Raw genomic sequence first — 18252 nt, 5'->3', positions numbered from 1 at the left:
ATGATCATCTTTACCTCCTGCCTATCGTTTTCTTTTCATCTCCCCGTTTGACACATTCTCTTTTGTTTCAATTTTCGCTCAACATATCGTAGTTCACTCGATAAAGAAAACAAACAAATCGTCCAGCACACCACCCATGAAGGGAATCTTTTTTCCAGTTAAATATTCAAATCAGTTTCGGTTTCATTTCGATTCCGCCATTTCTAAGGAAACCATTTGCGACGGGTCGGCAATATTATTGAGCATCGTTAAGAAGCTGATTCATAAGTCAGCCAAAATCGCCAACTTCCCCAGCTACCCCTGAAGTAAAGCAAAGGAAATTGCTCCTGACCTTCACTAAACACAGTGAATAATTGTTGTCCATCGTCATTCGTTTTGATAATAGAGCCTTGGTAGGTGTGCATACTACAAGGACTACAAGGGAATCGAGTTTCTGTTTGGGAATGCAAAAGATTTCAATTCAGTTAGGACCTCAAAGATTCACAGGTTTGTTGCTTTGACTTTAGAATTATGTATAGAGTCACTTATTCCTGATCCACAAGGCACGCGCGTCAATATTTAATAAATTCATCACTGAATCCTGCCTGCCGCCATCTTAGTCACCTGGTAGTTCACAGTTATGTTCCACTGATACTGGTGTAAGTGCAGAGTTTAGCTAACAGGGTATATTCATCTCCATTATCGATGGCTAACCATAAACAGGCCAACCTGGGCGCTATTCAGGCTAACCTGAGTGTTATCCAGCCTAACCGGTGCGCTATTGAGGCCTAAATGTTGTCGGCAGTCTGCAAATGTTATACAACAGTCTGATACACAGGTAGCTACAGACTAAGGCCATGTTATGTTTCTGTCAAGTCGCCTGACTTGCAATGCAACGAATTGTTCCAATAACGTCAAGGCTGCTCCCATTCGCCTGTTATTCATTTGGCTATTAGGTAGGATTCACAGCGCAAAGGAAATGGCGCATACGATTTTCTTGTTTCTCGATAAAAGGCGGAAACGATATTTGTCTGTTTCTCACTAGCCTGGGAACGCAGACGTATTTATCACCGTTTTCACGGTAACTACAGAAGGCAGACCATGCAGACTGCATTTAGTTTTGGCTCGCATTGTTTTAGTCCTAGTCACAAAATAGCGTTCAAATGTATATCGGTGTGTTTGTTATTTATGCACAAGCCACACTACACACAAGCTCAGTATGGTGACTGTTGATTCAGTGGTCTCTAAGGCCCGTTCCAAACGCCGCTCCCTTCGTGCGCCGAACCTAACTGATGAGTTAAGTATGGCAGAAGAGCGGCGTTTGAATCAGTTTGGTTCGGTAGGTTAGGTTTGGTGCGGCAAAGAACATTAAATTCGGCAGGGTCTGTCGCACTATGGGACGTTGAAGCGGCAGCTGATTCATACGGCGTTCTCCTCATGTGTCAAACCTAATGCATAAATTATTGTAATTTATTTTTCATATAACGGGACTCGTGATTGGCTCAAAATTTAGTGGCATGACCAGTCACGCATAAAGCTCAAAGTCGTCGCTAAAAGTAAAGACAACAAAATACCAGTACGCCTTCGATTTATGAGAAACGGGACTGTATAAGGGCCGTCGATAAAACCAGGAACATGGAACATTCCGGAACATCCCGGAACATCGAATAATTATCATAATTACGCGAAAAAAAGTAAGAAAAATGAAAGTGACTGCAATGAGTGAAGGCTAGCAACTAAGAAGAGTAATCCATTCCTTCCAGTCGTTCACCGTCAGTTTAATCACGCGACTGTCCTTTATTCCCAGATTTCGTTCTTCACAGAAAACTAAGGTGGTGGCGTTCGAACTCCTTAATCAGACCTAAAAGTATGGGTACACGAGTGTGATTTCTTTATTCAATTCATTACGTCAATACAAAGATATGCGTATACACGATTTCTCATGAAGAAATAGTTTCTCCATGAGATAGAAATAGAAACTCTTCGGCATCGAGTTTCTTGTCTAAACTACTGCGGACTGCTCGACCTCTGATGACAGTGTAAACAAATACAAACACAAAATTTAAAAACATTTGGCGACGCGCGCGCTGTCTTGCGGGGTCGCTGGTCAAAACTGTATTGTCTCTAGAAGTATTTGTTACAAGTGTTGGGGATCTGAAATTGAATTCTAAGTGTCGCCAACGGTTCAAATGCATCTCCTGGAAAATGTTTTTCCAGTACTTTTACCGCAGGCTATAATCTATTCATCGCTAGTTCAACTTCACGGGCAGATCGTTATCTGACATTTGATCAAATTTAGTTTTCTATCGAGCCATTCGGACACCGCCAAAGTAAACCAGACATGCGAAAAACGCGCGTGAACGGGCTGCTCTATAAATCTTTGATTACCACTAGTTTATTAATAATAACTTGGTTGTTAATCGGGCTTCCGGAAATGCCGAGTCTGCACTTAGAAGAGGAGCCTGCACTCATTGTGGTCAGTTGAATAAATAACCAACGCTCCCTACCCCTCTGCTACCGACTCCCCTATCCCCAATAATATCTTTTCATGTTCCAAGCTGATACCAGTTAATTTTTGTTTATTTTAGTTTTAAAAATTTAATTTTACATATTTTTCGCATAATTATGATAATTATTCGATGTTCCGGAATGTTCCGGAATGTTCCATGTTCCTGGTTTTATCGACGGCCACTGTATAAGCGAGTTTCTTTAGCCCAAATTCATTTTTTACTTTTTCGTCGTGATAATAGCTCAGCTTATTAGATTTCCCTTTAACAAGTCGATTTAACTGGGAGAAAACCTGTCTAAATACAAAACACTGAACCTTGAGTTTGAATTTGCTTCCCTAAATATTGCTATAACAGCAGATAACTGCGAAATGTTAGTCACAGCTTTTCTATTTGGACAAAGTTCTTGAATTCAGAACGCATATTTTCTCGTCGAAAATTGTTACCACCGGCTTCCCGAATTAAGTTCGACGCAAGTACACCGTCTGAACCAGCCGTCGCTCCAAAGTCGCTCTAAAGTCGAACTTAATCAAGTTTGGTTCGGCACATGAGTGGAGCGGCGTTTGGACCGGGCCTAACAGACGATGGCTTCATAGACTTTGTAAAAATTGCTCCCTTTAGTCCTAAATATGCTTTTAAAATAAAGCTATTTTAAAACTTCACTTGTGATGTAATTTCACAAGTAACATCTTGGTTTACAAAATGTAATTCCAAATGGTCGTTGGAGCGTGCCAGCGATCACACCAAAAAAGCCGAGCCCATGGAAAGATCACAGACAACCGAACATTATTTGAAATTCTCAGTGCAATACGGTTGCCGCGATGAGTTGATGCGATGGTAAATTTATCTGGCCTTTTGACACTGGTGTTTTCATGGCCATTTAGACTACGAGTAGTCCCTCTTTCGTTTAGTCCGTCGAGTATGACGCATCACAGCGCGAGGAAAAAATGTCTGGAGGCATCTATAAATAAACCTCGAGGAAAGAATAGCCCATTGCAACAACGTGAGAGGACTGGAAAAGAGTATGGTTGTCTTCCGTTTGTTTGAAAAACTAAGATACTCAAATGGAAGATCAACTAAATTTGAGAATCTTAAGCAAGAACAGAAGTATTCAGAGGAGGAAAATGGCAAGATGATAGCTCTTCAAATATCACCTAAAATAGAGAGTTTGTATGGATTGGGGAGACAGGCCACAAAATTTTAAGGGTTTGTATGGAATTTTGCAACTTTTGCAAGGCTCCCATTTGGACAATTTTCCGCTGAAAACTCTCAAACTTGACTGGGTAGCTTTTCATTTCGTAAACTTTTTCAGTATTTCAGTTGAAACGTTTAGATTTCTAATCAATATAAGAAACTCGTCCCAGTCCTCTCACGTTTTTTTAAAGCCGTAAAACCGGTCAAAAATGGACACAATTTGCGCCCAAAATGTATGGAAGACACAAAGGACACCCTATGTTGAGGTAACTGAAGTTTGTTCCTATGGTTTATTTTAGTATATTAAGGACTAAAGGGAATTTCCCATACAAAGTCTCTTAAACGCGTTTGGCGTAAAAAGGCTTAAAATTTAACCGTAAGGCGAAAAAGAGCTTAAATTTTAACCGTTTTTAGCCGTAAAACAAATTGAGAACCGTTAATCGTAAAAAAAAAATTATTAGCGCAAATTAATTAAAGGTCTCAAATGTCTTGTAAAGAACTCCATTTGCGTATCGTGGTGATGATTCAGCTGTTGGGTTGGAAGAACTGCTCACTAGTAGAGCGGCGATAACGAGGTCAGGGAGGCAGGTCAAGGCGTGCACACGTTTTGATGTTTAAGAGGGCGTAAAGCGGTAAATCCAATCAAAAATGTAAAAAGAAGCATGATAATCATCAAATTCCTTGTTGTGTTTCTTATAAAATTAAAAGTTCCAAATTTCTACGTCCCGCAATACAGGACTGATATGTATTTGTGGACCAGATAAATTTCATTTTTGTCAACCGAGAATGTTCCCTATACTTTTCATGATTTCACCATGCTCCACACCGATGTAAACTAACTATTATATTTCCAGTTAATTATTATATTACAATGTAAAACAATGGTAATTAGTAATTAAAATTTCAGTTAACCGCAACGGGAAAAAATTAACCGTTAGCCGAAAAAGGGCCAAAAATTTAACCGTTAGGTGTAAAAATGCTTAAAATTTAACCGTTAGCTGTAAAAGCCACTACCCCATTAAGACCCTCTGATCTTACCCAGGTGGTATCCATACAGTGAGACACTGATCATAGACCTAACAGTAAATATTAGTGCGTGGTACCTATCTGCTTATTCGCGGAAAATGCACTTTAGAAGTTAGTATTTAATCCACTTATTTTCATCTTTAGACCTTTCGGCGTGCCTGAAACCCGTCACTTCAGCGTTTTAAGCCTGTTATTTGTTGTCAAATTTGATTTAAACGCAAGCAAGTTGCGTGAACAGAGGGCTCGGACACTGACAAAATAAAATGCTAAAAACAGCCTGTTACAAATAGCTACAAATGCTTGAGTCACCAAGGTCTACATTCCAGTCCCCGTCAAAATAAATAAATAAATAAATCTGTACAGCATGGTTGAAACTCGGATTTCTAAAATCAATAGCATCAAACGCCATCAATTCATCGTTGGTTTTGTACCTGTCTTTCGTAGCCAAAATTGATCAACCCGCAAATTGCCTCAACCATATATCTATCTACCTATCTATCTACCGCCATTTACAGGAATCTTACATTGGGAACCCAAAGAATGGTTACACAGGAATGTACCGAACTCACTCCATACCCTCGTGTCCATGTGACTTTGGTCACGAGGACACGAGCCAAAAAGTACTCAGTCTTCATGGTCCGCACGGTCAACAGTCTGCATGGTCCGCACGGTCTACAGCCTGCATGGTCTGCGTTTTGGGGTGTCCGCTATGTTCATAACGATCTTGAATGTTTCATCAAACAGACCGGCTTGTATCAACAGTCTTATGGGATTTCCCTCTTTTAGCTAGATTTTAATCTTGGTCAATACGAACTGGCATGGCAGAATAAAGTACGAAAACCTTATCTCTGAAATGGCCGTCAAGTCACGTTGCGTGATTTGTCAGACTAAAATTTCCTTGTGAGAGGCAGACCGAGACATTAGCCCTTTCTTCTAGTCCAAGTACATTTTCCTTTGCGATTGACACAGAGATCTCTTCCTCAATTGACTAGCTAAACTTACATATTTGAATTCCACTGCGTAGAACATTTTCACCTTGAAACCCTCACTTCCCCTCAGCCTTTCTTCTTCCAACCCCCCTCCTCACAAATTCCGGTCCTCCATGCCCCCTCCCCCTCCCCCTCTCTCTCTTCTCCCACTCATGGGTACCGCTGGTGACCACTAGTAAGGATTAGACCAACCACCTCCCTTCAATTCCTTCTCCTCCAATCAGCCTTTCACCCTACTTTTCCCCCAGCCGACAGCGTATACCACACCGGCTTTATCCTCCTCCAAGCACATTGGCGATGTTGTTGGCAAGTTGAAACTTGGAATAGTTACCAACAAAAAAATGAAAAAAAAAAAAAAAAAAAAAAACAGGAAATGAAAAAGTGAGGTCTTAAAAAGAAAACTTCATGTATCTGACTGTTTTCCCTCTACCTTAGGTTTACCAATACCAGCTTGTTTTCATGGCTTGGGCAGCACCAACAGCTTCATCCAGTAAAGAGACCACTAACTATGCCCGCTTGTGTCGTCTACTGGTTGATGTTGGTACCCAGGCCCTCAGGGACACATTCGATGCCATCCATGCACCAGCAACTCTTCATACAATTTTGGCGGGCAATAAAACCATGCTGCAATCACTCAGAACAAAGAAAATTATTAATCCAACACAGTGGGGAAAACTGTTCCCTGCCATCCCTAATTCAGTGTCTTCGAGAGACTTTGACGTGACTCTCTTAATGGTCCTGTTGCGAAACATATGCGGCTTACTCTCTCCAATTACTGGCTGGGACGAACTTCCTGCGGCAAAAGACGTCACTCGTGAAGCGGATATCGCTCGTGTTAAGTATTTTAGAAACACTGTGTACGCTCATGCCGAGCACGCTTCAGTTGATGACGTAACGTTCAACACATACTGGCAAGACATCCGGGACACTCTGGTGAGACTGGGAGGAGTTAAGTACAAAGCGGCTATCGACAAGCTTGAAACTGAGTGTATGGACCCTGACATTGAAGATCATTACAAAGAACTTCTCAATCAATGGAAGAAGGATGAAAACAGCCTGAAAGATCAGCTGGAAACGGTCATAAAACGGCTCGATGAAATGACAGTACCCTCGAGCATGGCTCCTGCAAAGGGAACTAGTGATGAAGGTATATTGTGAGTTTTTTAAAACTTAAATTATTTCAAATCTCCCTTGTATCAATGGATTAAACTTCCCCGGTACGACTCCATACATGAGAGGGGAGGTTTACTACTTCTTGTTGGGCTTGGATCAAGATGTTAAGGGGTGGGTCTTTTTACTGAGGGTAATATTGTACCATTGACTCTAGAGAAACTCTGTCCTCTCTTACCATACCCGAATTTGCATTTAGCCAATCAGAAGCCGTGTGAACTGCACTGATATCCTGACCTGCCATGGCTACAATATCATGGTCTCTTTTCTCAAGAAAAGTAATTTTTTATGAGTAAAATTGAAAAGAGGTTAGAAAAATAGAATGTAATAAGCTTGCAATTTTAATATCAAGGCTTACAAGGTGTCAAAACGTTCCCACCAAAACTGAACTAGTGCGCTTAACCGAACGCCTGACAGATTACCGTAACTAAAACGTCAACTTTACAGCCTCTAGTCAACCAACTGTCACGCATAGAAATCGAGAGCGAATAATCTTAATGTTTTAGTATAAATCTACCAGTTGTTCAAAAAGCCAGTAGTAAATCGTCTAAATCCTCTCCACAGACAGACACTTTGAAAACGCAAAAAGCGGCCGCCATTTTGTTAACAAGCGCACACCGCTGGGTTACTCACTATCTCAATAACAAAACAGCCGTGGATAGTGAGGAGCGTGAGCCAAGAGAACGACATTCGTGTTAGAACGCTCGTAGATTTATCATCATCTATCCTTTAGACACTATCTGGTGCACAGGGCATCAGCAAGACTCCACCATCTCTGTCGGTCCTTGACATTAACACTTAATAGACTTAACAGAAGAGAACAAGTAAGGTAACATCTCCAGCTTAGACTTGCCACAAGTCGATCTTTTCTTAATCCTTAATCTTAATCTTCAAGCGACGAAGTCGCGAGGGCGAGCGCGAGCGATGCAAGTCGCGACTGAGAAACAGGCCAGGGAAGAATTATTGGAAAGGACTTTTAGAAAGTCTACCCCAGCTCAGTAACGTACGTTAATTCATACTTTTGCTTGATCAGGTAAAACCCCGAAGCAAGAGGATTTCTCGAATATGTGTAGAGAGCAACATCACGAAAATGAGCCCCTTAATTATTACTGTCAAGATTGCAAAGTTTGTATTTGTGGCAAGTGTGGAGAAACACGTCATACTCGTCACACCAAGGTGGATATTCAGCAAGCCGCCGACGAACAGAAACTAAAGATGATGGAGGTTTTACAGGAAATGAAGGTAGATATGGCTGATTATGAGATCCAAATGGAGAAAACAACAGAATCGTTGAGAATAAGCAGAGGAAAGATTGCCGCAGCGCGTAACAATGTACAGACTACTGTCGAAGAACTCGTTCGAGTGTTAAGAGAGCACGAGGCTGCCATGGTGACTAAGTTAGATGTTCTTGATGAAGCTGATCAAAGAGATCATTCAACGCAGTTGGAACATTTTCAGACTTGTGTCACGCAATTCAAAACGTCCGTGGAAGATTGCGAGGCAATCTTGCAGAGAAGCAGCAGTTTTGAAATTCTGAAAGCCCAACAGGATGTCATTGAAAGGTGTAAAGGTCTAATAAAGGCAACAAAAATGGACATTTATAAACCATCGCATGTTCATTACAAGGTAAATGAAGATTATGTTCAGAATGTGAGAAGTGCGGTTCCGGGTCAAGTTGATGTTAGTAACACGAATCCTTTGCGGTCAGTAGCGGAAGGGAGAGGCTTGAAAGAAGGGGAAGCTGGCGAGGAATCTTACTTTACAATCGTGACAAACGACTCAGATGGGAAACAGTGTTACCATGAAATCGACCAGATAACAGCCAATGTTCAGACTCCAACCGGAGAGGGTCTGGAGAACAAGATTAAAGACCACGGAAATGGTAAACATACTGTCGCCTATACTCCCAATTGTCATGGACGTCATGAAGTGATGATCTTAGTTAATGATCAACCGCTGCCTGGAGGTCCCAGGAGTGTTCGAGTTCGTCCACATCAGTACAATTGTCTATATTTTTGGAGAGTACGTGGGAAAGCTCATGGAAAATTTAAAGTACCTTGTGATGTTGCAGTAAACAAGAAGACAGGCAAAATTGCAGTGGTTGATCAAAAGAACAAAAGAGTACAACTTTTTAACCCACTTTTTAACTATTTAACGGAGTGTGGTCAGAAGGGCCCAGCTGCTAAAAAACTAAGCAATCCCACTTCAGTTGCATTTACCAACACCGGTAACCTCATTATCATTGCTTCGAGCGCTATGTATTGCTTCACCGAAAATGGTCAGTTTCTCAACAGTGTCACCAACCAACACCTTTACGATCCATTCAAATTAACTATTACTTGTGATGGCCACATGGTGGTGTCTGACCGGGGTGACAAGTCAGTCAAGATCCTCTCCCCTGACGGTACAGAGTTGGTACAATCCTTTAGTGCTTCAGACTGTGATGAGTCCCCTTGGATTGCTATCTGTCACCAGAACATGTTCTTTGTCTCTTATCCCTTGGCTCATGTTGTCAAAGTGTTTAGTAAAGAAGGCGAATTTCTTTATGATATTGGCAGTGAGAATTCTGGTAACGGACGCTTGAGCGAGCCTCTTGGACTTGCCATTGACAAGTTTAACAACCTTGTAGTATGTGACGGGGATGACAGCGACCTGAAAGTTTTCACACTGGATGGAAAATTTGTAAACAGGACAATTTCACTTTTTTCATCCCTCAAGTACCCTTGCTCTGTTACGTTATCAAGTTCTGGGAACTCACTGTTTGTTGCTGATAGCGCCAAGGATTGTGTTTTTATCTTTTGGTAACTTGAAAATATCAAGCATTTTTATATTACATTTTTCGTTTTTGTTTCGTTAGAGGACCCTCAGTAGTGTTGCCAAACAAAATCAGAATCATTTCTGTTTAGCCTTGCTACCCGGCTATCAAGTTATTACCAAGTCCCGAGCAGCCTCACTGGGAGCTGTGAACATCATATGACAATAACATTGCAGTAGCTTAAACATAGATGTTTGCATAGCTTAATTTGGGGATGTAATGAATAGAAAAGAAATGCATTTAAAAACGACTTAGCTCGTCTTCTTGGTGTTTGATGTGTTACACGTGTTTCCATGTCGCTTTGGACTGTTTTAAAGCGATTTCAGAGAGTTTTAGTTTCACTATTCTCACTCCATAGAATAAATCTGGAGTGTTCTGCTTTCAGTTTATAGCTGATTATTTTCGAGCCCGCGGTCTTGAGCATTTAAGGTTTCTTGCATTGAATTATTCCGAATGGTTGAACATGGCCCCGATAAGTTTCCCCCATCTTTTAGCGACTATAAATATAGGTAGTCATGGATTCACACTACGGGTGGTATTTAGAAAATCTCTCAAAATTGCACGAGTCTTTAGGCGAGTGCAATTTGAAAGAATTTTCAACTATCACGAGTAGTACAAATCCTTAACTGCTGGAGGCTTCATACGATTACTCACTACAGTGCAAATTAAGAATTAACGATAAATTAGCCTGCTCTCAGCCAATCACAGTGACGTAAATTTCTCAGTCATATAATAAAAGCAATAACTACAGCTACTATTCAGTATTCTGACACGGATTCGTTTGGATAAGAAACCTAGCAGTGGAAACACGAGGACAATTATAAAAGCCTCCATTTATCAAAATAATCAACTCTATTATTCAACTCAGTCTGACTCTAAATCCTACATGAACACAAACGGCTGTAGAATTAAACAAGACTGACCCCATAGTGCTTTACGAGATAGCGTTAGTTGCGGTCTAACCAGAGGAATCTCGGTATAAGACTGTGTACAATACAAGTGAATAGATGACAGATCATATATATGAACTGCGCGGCCGAGAAAGATATAGAGTTACAATTTATCATCGCAGTTACACAGTTACGAAATTAAAGCCTGAAAAAAAAAAACAAAAAAAAAAACAGGCCTGAACGGGATTCGAACCCATGACCTCTGCGATACCGGTGCAGTACTCTGCCGTTCGTAATATACCCGTGGATGGCACTGGCCGGTACCGCAGAGGTCATGGGTTCGAATCCCGTTCAGGTCTGAATTTTTTTCAGGCGTTAATTTCACAACTGCTTAAGTTCTGTGTATATCTGCGATGATCAATCATATCTTCATACTGTGTAGAATGCCACAATTCAAGAAAAACCCAGAGTCCTGAACATGTGTGACATTCAATTTGACACTGTTCACGAAACGAGGCTCCTCGAATAAATCATGTATGGTCCATTATCAATTTGAACTTCTTGTAATCGGGTGTGTTTATAAAACCTTCCCAACTACTTTTGTCCTGAAAAATAAGATGCTAGGAAGTAAAACACTGATGTTTACATGTAATTTACGTCCGTACTGAGGTTGTTTATATCATTTTCGCAGTCCGCAGTCCATCCTTTTACTCGTAGGTAAAATTTGCCTTTGAAAATCATGGGTGGTCCATGACGTTCATTACGTGGTCCATTGGATGAGTCCACTATGGGCCATGTCCATACATTGTAATCCCACAATACCACCGCCTCCACCGTTCAAGATTATTTTGCCAAGCCACGATGACCGCGATTACATTGTAGGTAGGTAAAGTCTGCATACGAGCCAAGTGGTTCATCAGGCCGGAGCTTATCCCAGTTTCAGTAGCATGAAGCGACTAGGAGTGTTTCTACTCCCCCCTGCATGGGATACTAGTCCATCGCAGGGTTACCCCCCAGGATTAAATTCACCGGTACCAATTTATACACCTGGGTGGAGAGAGGCACCATGAGAGTAAAGTGTCTTGCCCAAGAACACAACACGATGTCCCCGGCCAGGGCTCGAACTCGGACCGCTCGCTCCGGAGTCGAGCACACTATGTACTAACCATGAGGCTACCGCGCCTCCCATACATCACATTACATTGTAACTATAATAAAAAGTTCTTTTCGAAGTTACAAATCCCTGTTTTCAAAAAATATTCCTTTTGTAAAATCATGCCATACAAATCCAGTCCACCGTTGTATTCCTGAAATTCCGGCCTTGGATAAAGCAAAGCGCCTAGTTCCCAATGTTACTCGATGTGTCCACACTCTCCTGCCCCAGACCCTATTTTATTTCAGCTCTTCTGATAGAGATAGAGACCGGAGATTTATTGTAAAGAAAGAGACACAGGACTTTATTTGTCAGGTTTGTTTCCGTTGATTTTAATGCTTCATTCTTTTAACACTTATGTTACTCATGCCAGGTGTGCACTGTAAGTACTCTGTATCCGATCTCGGTTAAGAAATTGACGACATTATCCGTGTTTTTATCGAGGTATAGAAACACCAATGGCAGTTTCCTGGTAGGAGAACGAGAAGTGTTGTGATAACACGAGCGAGTGTTCATGTTTCCTTCTCAAACTCATTAATAATTCATCAAACGAAATCATGGCCGTGACGGTGTTTGGATATCTGATCTTAAATAATTTTTTTTGCAATTTTATTTCTCCGTTTTCTGTACGGGCCTGCAAATGATCCCAGGACCGCAAATGATCCCGGATCGCAAGTGATCCCGACCAAAAAATAAGGAATGGTATGGATGGTGGAATGGTGTGGATAGGGAATTAGCGTGTATAGATATTATTATTATTTTTTGAAGCCGTCTTAAATCTAGCCTGCGAACGCAGACGTATTTCCGGCTGTCGCTTGTCTCCGCCGAAAATAGCGTCTGCGAACCAATCACAGTTTAGCTCAAGTAGACCCAGAACGACTGCACGAGGTATTCGCTGCAAGGAGCACTCGAGTTTCATTCTATCATGGAATCTGCTTGGCCAAAGAGAAACAAAAGTCATTACGTCACAGAAATTGTTTCCTGGCTCGGGTTTGCAGACGTTATTTTCGGCGAAGACAAGCGACAGCCGGAAATACGTCTGCGTTCGCAGGCTATCTTAAATAATGGCCTACAACTAGATTCTTTCCCATCATACTTTCGACTGAAAAACGGACTTGGAATTAACAGTTAAAGTTGAACCTTCACAGACCACTGCATGTGAATAACGTGGAAAATGAAAGAGCTATTGAGAGTTTACTTCAAATACTTCCAGGCCAAGTTCTTGTTAGTTCCACAAGTGTTTTGCAATCAGCGGCAGAAGGAAAAGGCTTGGAAGGAGTCGAAGTTGGTAGAGAAACTTAATTTTGGGATCTCAACAAGAGATTTCGAGGGAAAAAAATGTGTTTTTACAAGAACGAGCAAGTGGCAGTTTCAATAAAGACTCCCTGGGGGAAGACCATGACAAGGTAATCGAAAAAAAGCAAGATGGCAGATGTAATGTACATTTCACACCAAATTTCCCTGTACCGCATTACGTGATAATAACGGTTAACAGTCAGCCGCTGACTGGTAGTCCCAGGAGTATTCACGTGTCTCCACATTAGCACAAGCACGTGTTTTCATTTGGCTCAAGTGGAAAAGGACGAGGACAATTTGACGATCCATCTGACATTCCAGTGTGTGACAAATCAGGGAACGTTGCGGTTGCAGACTGCCAAAACAACAGAGTTCAACTGTTCAGTTGGGGTGGCGATTTCTTGAGAGAATTCGGACACGAGGCAAATGGCTCCGAGAGACTAGAAGAGCCGTTCTCGGTCGCATTCACCAGGTGTGGTGAAATCGTTGTACAGTCCATTCCGTTATCATTTCCGACGTTTATTCACCGAAAGCTGTCAGTTTATAAAACATATCACCAATGACCAGCTGAAGTCCCCGTGGGCCTTGTTTATTGCACGTGACGATCACATGATTGTATGCGGCAATGGAGACAAAGCAATAAAGGTCCTCTCCCCTGACGGTACATAGCTGTTACGGTCCTTCAGCACTCCCGCTGCGGAGAGTCCCTGTGGTTCGCTGTTTTCCACCTGCAGGACATGTTCTTTGTGTCCTATGAAGGGGAGGTTTATTGCGTAAAGGTGTTCAGTAAGGAAGGAACATTTTTATATGACATTGGCATGGAGGGACCCTGCGCCGCTCAATAAAAGGGTCCTTTTAGATTTACCGTCGACAGGTTTAACAACTTGATTGTATGTGACTGTGAAAGCAAAAGTGTACGAGCGCTCACGTTGGATGGAAAGTTTGTTAACGAAATAGGTGAACAAGAACTCACTGAGAATGTGATGCCTTAGTCTGTTCCGATCTCGAAGAACGGACAATTGTTTATCACTAATCCAGCTGACAACTGCGTTCATGTTTTTGAATGAAATCTGTTAAATTAAAGCGTAAAATAATCTAATGTGTTTGCCAAAAAATAACTCCATTGGCATTTCTAGAGGTTTTGAAAGATTGGAAATCAAGGCCATCCTGGCCGGATTGTTTGCGTAAATAACCGGCAGAAAAAGATCAATGTTTAATTTCTCACAACCATCTTTTAAAGGTATCGCAACAAACAGTCCCAGCACTCGGCGTTCAAATCTGTAACTTCGATATTTTGCTGGATATGGCGTGCTCTTTATAGGGTTTTAGTTTTGCGCGTTGAATTCTTTATTCCCCTGATGTAATGTGAACAAAATAAACAACTGATTCGGTGCAAATGATTCGTTATTAACGGCGGATTTTTAGCGGAAACAATTTCCACAGCCATCATCTCATGGTGCCAATAATGTGTCTTTATATTTTTTGTTACTGTTCGTGGAAGCAAGGCAAGCTTTACGTTCAAGGGGGTTAGTGGGTAAATGCCACCCCTTGTATGACGTTCCTTCACAATAGGGCGTTTTCATTCACGTGGCCAGCACACATGAAAATTTATGACAACAAAAATAAGTGTTTACATAAGAAAAGAGTTCAACTCCCACAGGATTGGTTTGGAACACCAATATGGCTGCCGTGACGTTATGTGAAAACGCTCTGTAGACCTTTTAAGGTGGCCGAAAACAGTTTTGATACCTGTGTTTCAATCTCCTTTTTCTCTAAAACCCTTGATCCTTTGTTCGCCAAAAATAGCTACACGCAAGTTAACAACACAAACTTCGGATTTTTGATAGCTAGGCTGACGTATATGCCGTTGCCATGGCAACATGAATTAATATAAACAGGCCTTTAGAATCGGTTTTGTTTGTTTGCAGAAAATCTAGTCGTTAGAATTTCTTTCTCATGTGCATGCAACAAGATTGTAACAATGCTCACAAGTTAGCACTATTTTAATTTTAGTTTAACAGAGGGATCTTTAATTATCACTTGCAGAAGTTTAACTGGAATATCTAGAATCGCGTTTGTCAATTTTCATTTTTTATCCATATTCTACTTACTTGTTTTCTAAAGTATTTTCGTGCCAAATTTCGTGAAATTCTAACGAGTGGTTCTCGAGAAATAGGCGTATTTCCAAGAAAGCTATTCCGCATTCAATCGCAATTTTTTGCCTTACTACGCATGCGCTGCATTTAACTGGGTTCTTTCGGTAAAAAAGAAAAATCTGAGAATCGCTGGGTTCTTTGCGTCGTTCACCGCCTTTTCTAAAGAATAAAGCCATAAATGCACTGTGTTCAATTATGAAAAAAAAAAAAAAGCACAGATAGCGAGGGCATTGACCAAATCGCTGTATCGACGCTATGGTTGCTTTGTGTAATCCTTGTGCGCGCTCTGAATGGCATTAACAAGAGCGCGCGCAGAAATTGTGTTCGGCCACCTTAAACTTGGGCGGTTTGTCTTCCCATTACAGACCACGGGATGTTGTCTAGGGAATTGTTCTTTATTTTTCATTCATTTACACGCGACTATTTGAAAATTTGAAAGCAAGAATTCTGGAGAGCATTATCACATGGTCTGAAATGAGGCAACAGTCTGCCCAAGCTAAAAAGATAGATTTTGAAAAGGGGATTTTAATAGCTGTTCACTCACCCCTTGGAAACATTTTGATTTGACAGCCGTTTGTCCACGGTTCTAAACGTTGCCATAGCAACCCTGTTTTGACATGCATGTATACCAAAATTTCGAACTTTTAGAAGTAATTCCTTGATTCACAATTTTTGGTTCTTTCCGTAAAAGTTGCAGTTTTAGTTTCATTCCTATTAATGTTATGGAATGATTCTTGCGTCGATTATGTTTTCTTAGGGGCGTCGAGATAAAATGCTGAAACGAAAGGAGTTAATTGACATATACAACAAATACCCATCTTATCTTGTAAGATGCCAAGTTCATTAAGCTCTAGGCCACCTATTGTAAGGCAGTCTGCGTGTTTTCAGAAATTTTAATATTAGTTCGATCAGAAATTGTTGCATGGAACCGGTCACACAATAGTAGTCAGGCATTCGTTTAGGTTTTCCTTCATGCATGCTTTGCTAGTTTCTAGATGATTCGATCCAGCCTGAGGGATGCAAACATTTAGAAGTTACAGAAGTTAGTTGAAAGACGAATTTATCTTGAAAACGGGTGTCGACCGGTTGAGAAACAAAAGTGTAACAAGTAGTGCAACATTCTCAATGATTCGTTCATTTAAGACAAAGTGAAAACACGAAAATCCAAATTATCAACCAATTAAAACAGTGAATAGTTATGCATATAGTTTCTTTCGTATATGAGCTCTCATGCGCAAACAGCAGTCATGCATAGAACTGACCAAATCGTGTATGTATAATTCTTAAGCGTTAGACTGTGAGGACATCTTACCGGCTCATTCACGCTGGAATCTCACGCAAGAACTGACCAAACAGTCTACATTAGAAATTCAACAGTGATAGCAGCACAACCTTTGTGCCACGTGATGATACATAACACGAGATTACAAATGCTTTACATGTGTAACACGGTAGAAGGGGGAGGGAGACCGGGGAATGCAACTCAGGCTAATTATGACCGGCTAGCAGAGAAGAAAAAGGCAGTGGAGTTGTAACACGCTTGCATCTTTGTATATCTGATAGGTCCAAATGTAGTCAGATTTGCTAATAACGGGAAGGAAGACTCCAGTACGTAGATTTCTAAAATAAACTTATTTGGAAAATGGACAAGCGTGTACATATCGCTCCGCTATTGTTAATCATGTTTTGCGCTTTCCGCGATACTCGTTATTCAGCAGGGGTATTCGATATAGGGTTAGTTCGAACATTTCCAACTGAAAGTTGCAAATAATCGTGCTTACTTACGATTGTCCGCTGATTTCGTTAGTCACCCTTGATCTTGCCAATGTATAAATGGTAACTGACAAAAAGTTTTTGTTTAACTTTTTTCATAAAGCAGCTAAAAGCTACCAGTACAAGACTCAAACTGACTATAAAAAATTGTAACTTGGATTGATAAAGGGAGGCTGTTTTTCTGAGGAGGGCTAAGGCGTAATACCGGAAAACTGCAGAGTTAACATTCGACTAACCAGTTCCAGGCTCCTAGGACAAAGCGGTACGACAGAGGCTCTCCTACACTATGCTGCATATAATTTCCCGACATTTACAACCAGCCAAATAACAGACTCTAATTCATCTAAGTCCTTCATAAACCCTGCCTGGTTGTCTATCAATTCCCCCGAGGGTTCTACGTCAGACAACGTCAGAGCTGACTAATGATGCCAGTCGCAGGTTTCCGAAATGAATACCATGGTAATATCTCCTGACTTCAGTAGTACGTTAAAACCTTCCAAGAGACCTTCATACTTGGAAACATTTTCTTCCAATCTTTCTTCTGGGTCGAGACAGGCACTGTTTAGGGAACGCTTGTCCCAGCCAGGTCATGAATCCGGACCATTTGAGAGATCGGGGAGATAGGGGATCTAAAAATCCTGACGAACTGTTCGAAAGGCTCCTTGCCCTAGAGCCAAGAGACGGTGATCAACGTAAATTGCAAATTTTCCTCCCAGTTTTCCCGAACCCAGTTACCGTGGGAATCCCACTTCCCGCCCTCTCTCCTTAATTACTCCCAATCTGTCTTCCTGTGTCTCGCGGGTGGGGGCGGGGTACTCGGGGATGATCGAATAGGCCGGGCAAATATCAAAACCCCCCAAAATCCCTAGGGCTTCCAAAATGAATCCCCCCTAAAAAAGTCCCTGGACCAAAAATAGACACCAAGAAAATCCCATGCCAAAACAGATGCAATGTAATGCGGCACCGTCTTTAAATATATAACGAGCGTAAAACAAGTTTGGTTGTACACCTGGAAGCCAGAGTAGTTTAATCGCAGAACTACGCGGCCGGATCACTACCAAGAATCTTAATTATTCGTATCGTTCTGAATATCCCCCAAAATCCCTACTTAAATCAAGCCACCCCAAAAAATACTTGTCAAATTTTCCTGCCATAAAAATACCGGAAACGAAAATTTTAACACCCCCAAAAACCTTAGTTCATCCCCTTCACTTGAAATCCGGTGTAAGCCCCCCTTGGAGAGCTTGAAGTCCGCGTCGCTGAGGAAATTTCAGGTGCGAGTTTTTTGTTTCGGAGACGGAGCT

General features: G+C 41.3%; 1 protein-coding gene across 1 annotated transcript; it reads left to right on the top strand.

The window, feature by feature from the left end:
* Positions 1-176: 176 nt before the first annotated feature.
* On the top strand, positions 177-14118 carry LOC110066447 (uncharacterized). The gene is made up of 5 exons (XM_089275332.1): positions 177-486; positions 6131-6842; positions 7899-9578; positions 13576-13601; positions 14012-14118. The coding sequence occupies exons 2-5, from the start codon at positions 6155-6157 to the stop codon at positions 14084-14086; spliced, it is 2469 nt and encodes an 822-aa protein (XP_089131458.1). The 5' UTR covers positions 177-486; positions 6131-6154; the 3' UTR covers positions 14087-14118.
* The last annotated feature ends 4134 nt before the right edge of the window (positions 14119-18252 follow it).

This window comes from Orbicella faveolata, unplaced genomic scaffold (genome assembly GCF_042242905.1).
Source record: "Orbicella faveolata isolate gen_17 unplaced genomic scaffold, um_ofav_v1 contig_1, whole genome shotgun sequence".
NCBI classification, from domain to species: Eukaryota; Metazoa; Cnidaria; class Anthozoa; order Scleractinia; family Merulinidae; genus Orbicella; species Orbicella faveolata.
Note: the sequence above shows the minus strand (reverse complement) of the source record. Positions and strands in the feature narration are given on the sequence as shown.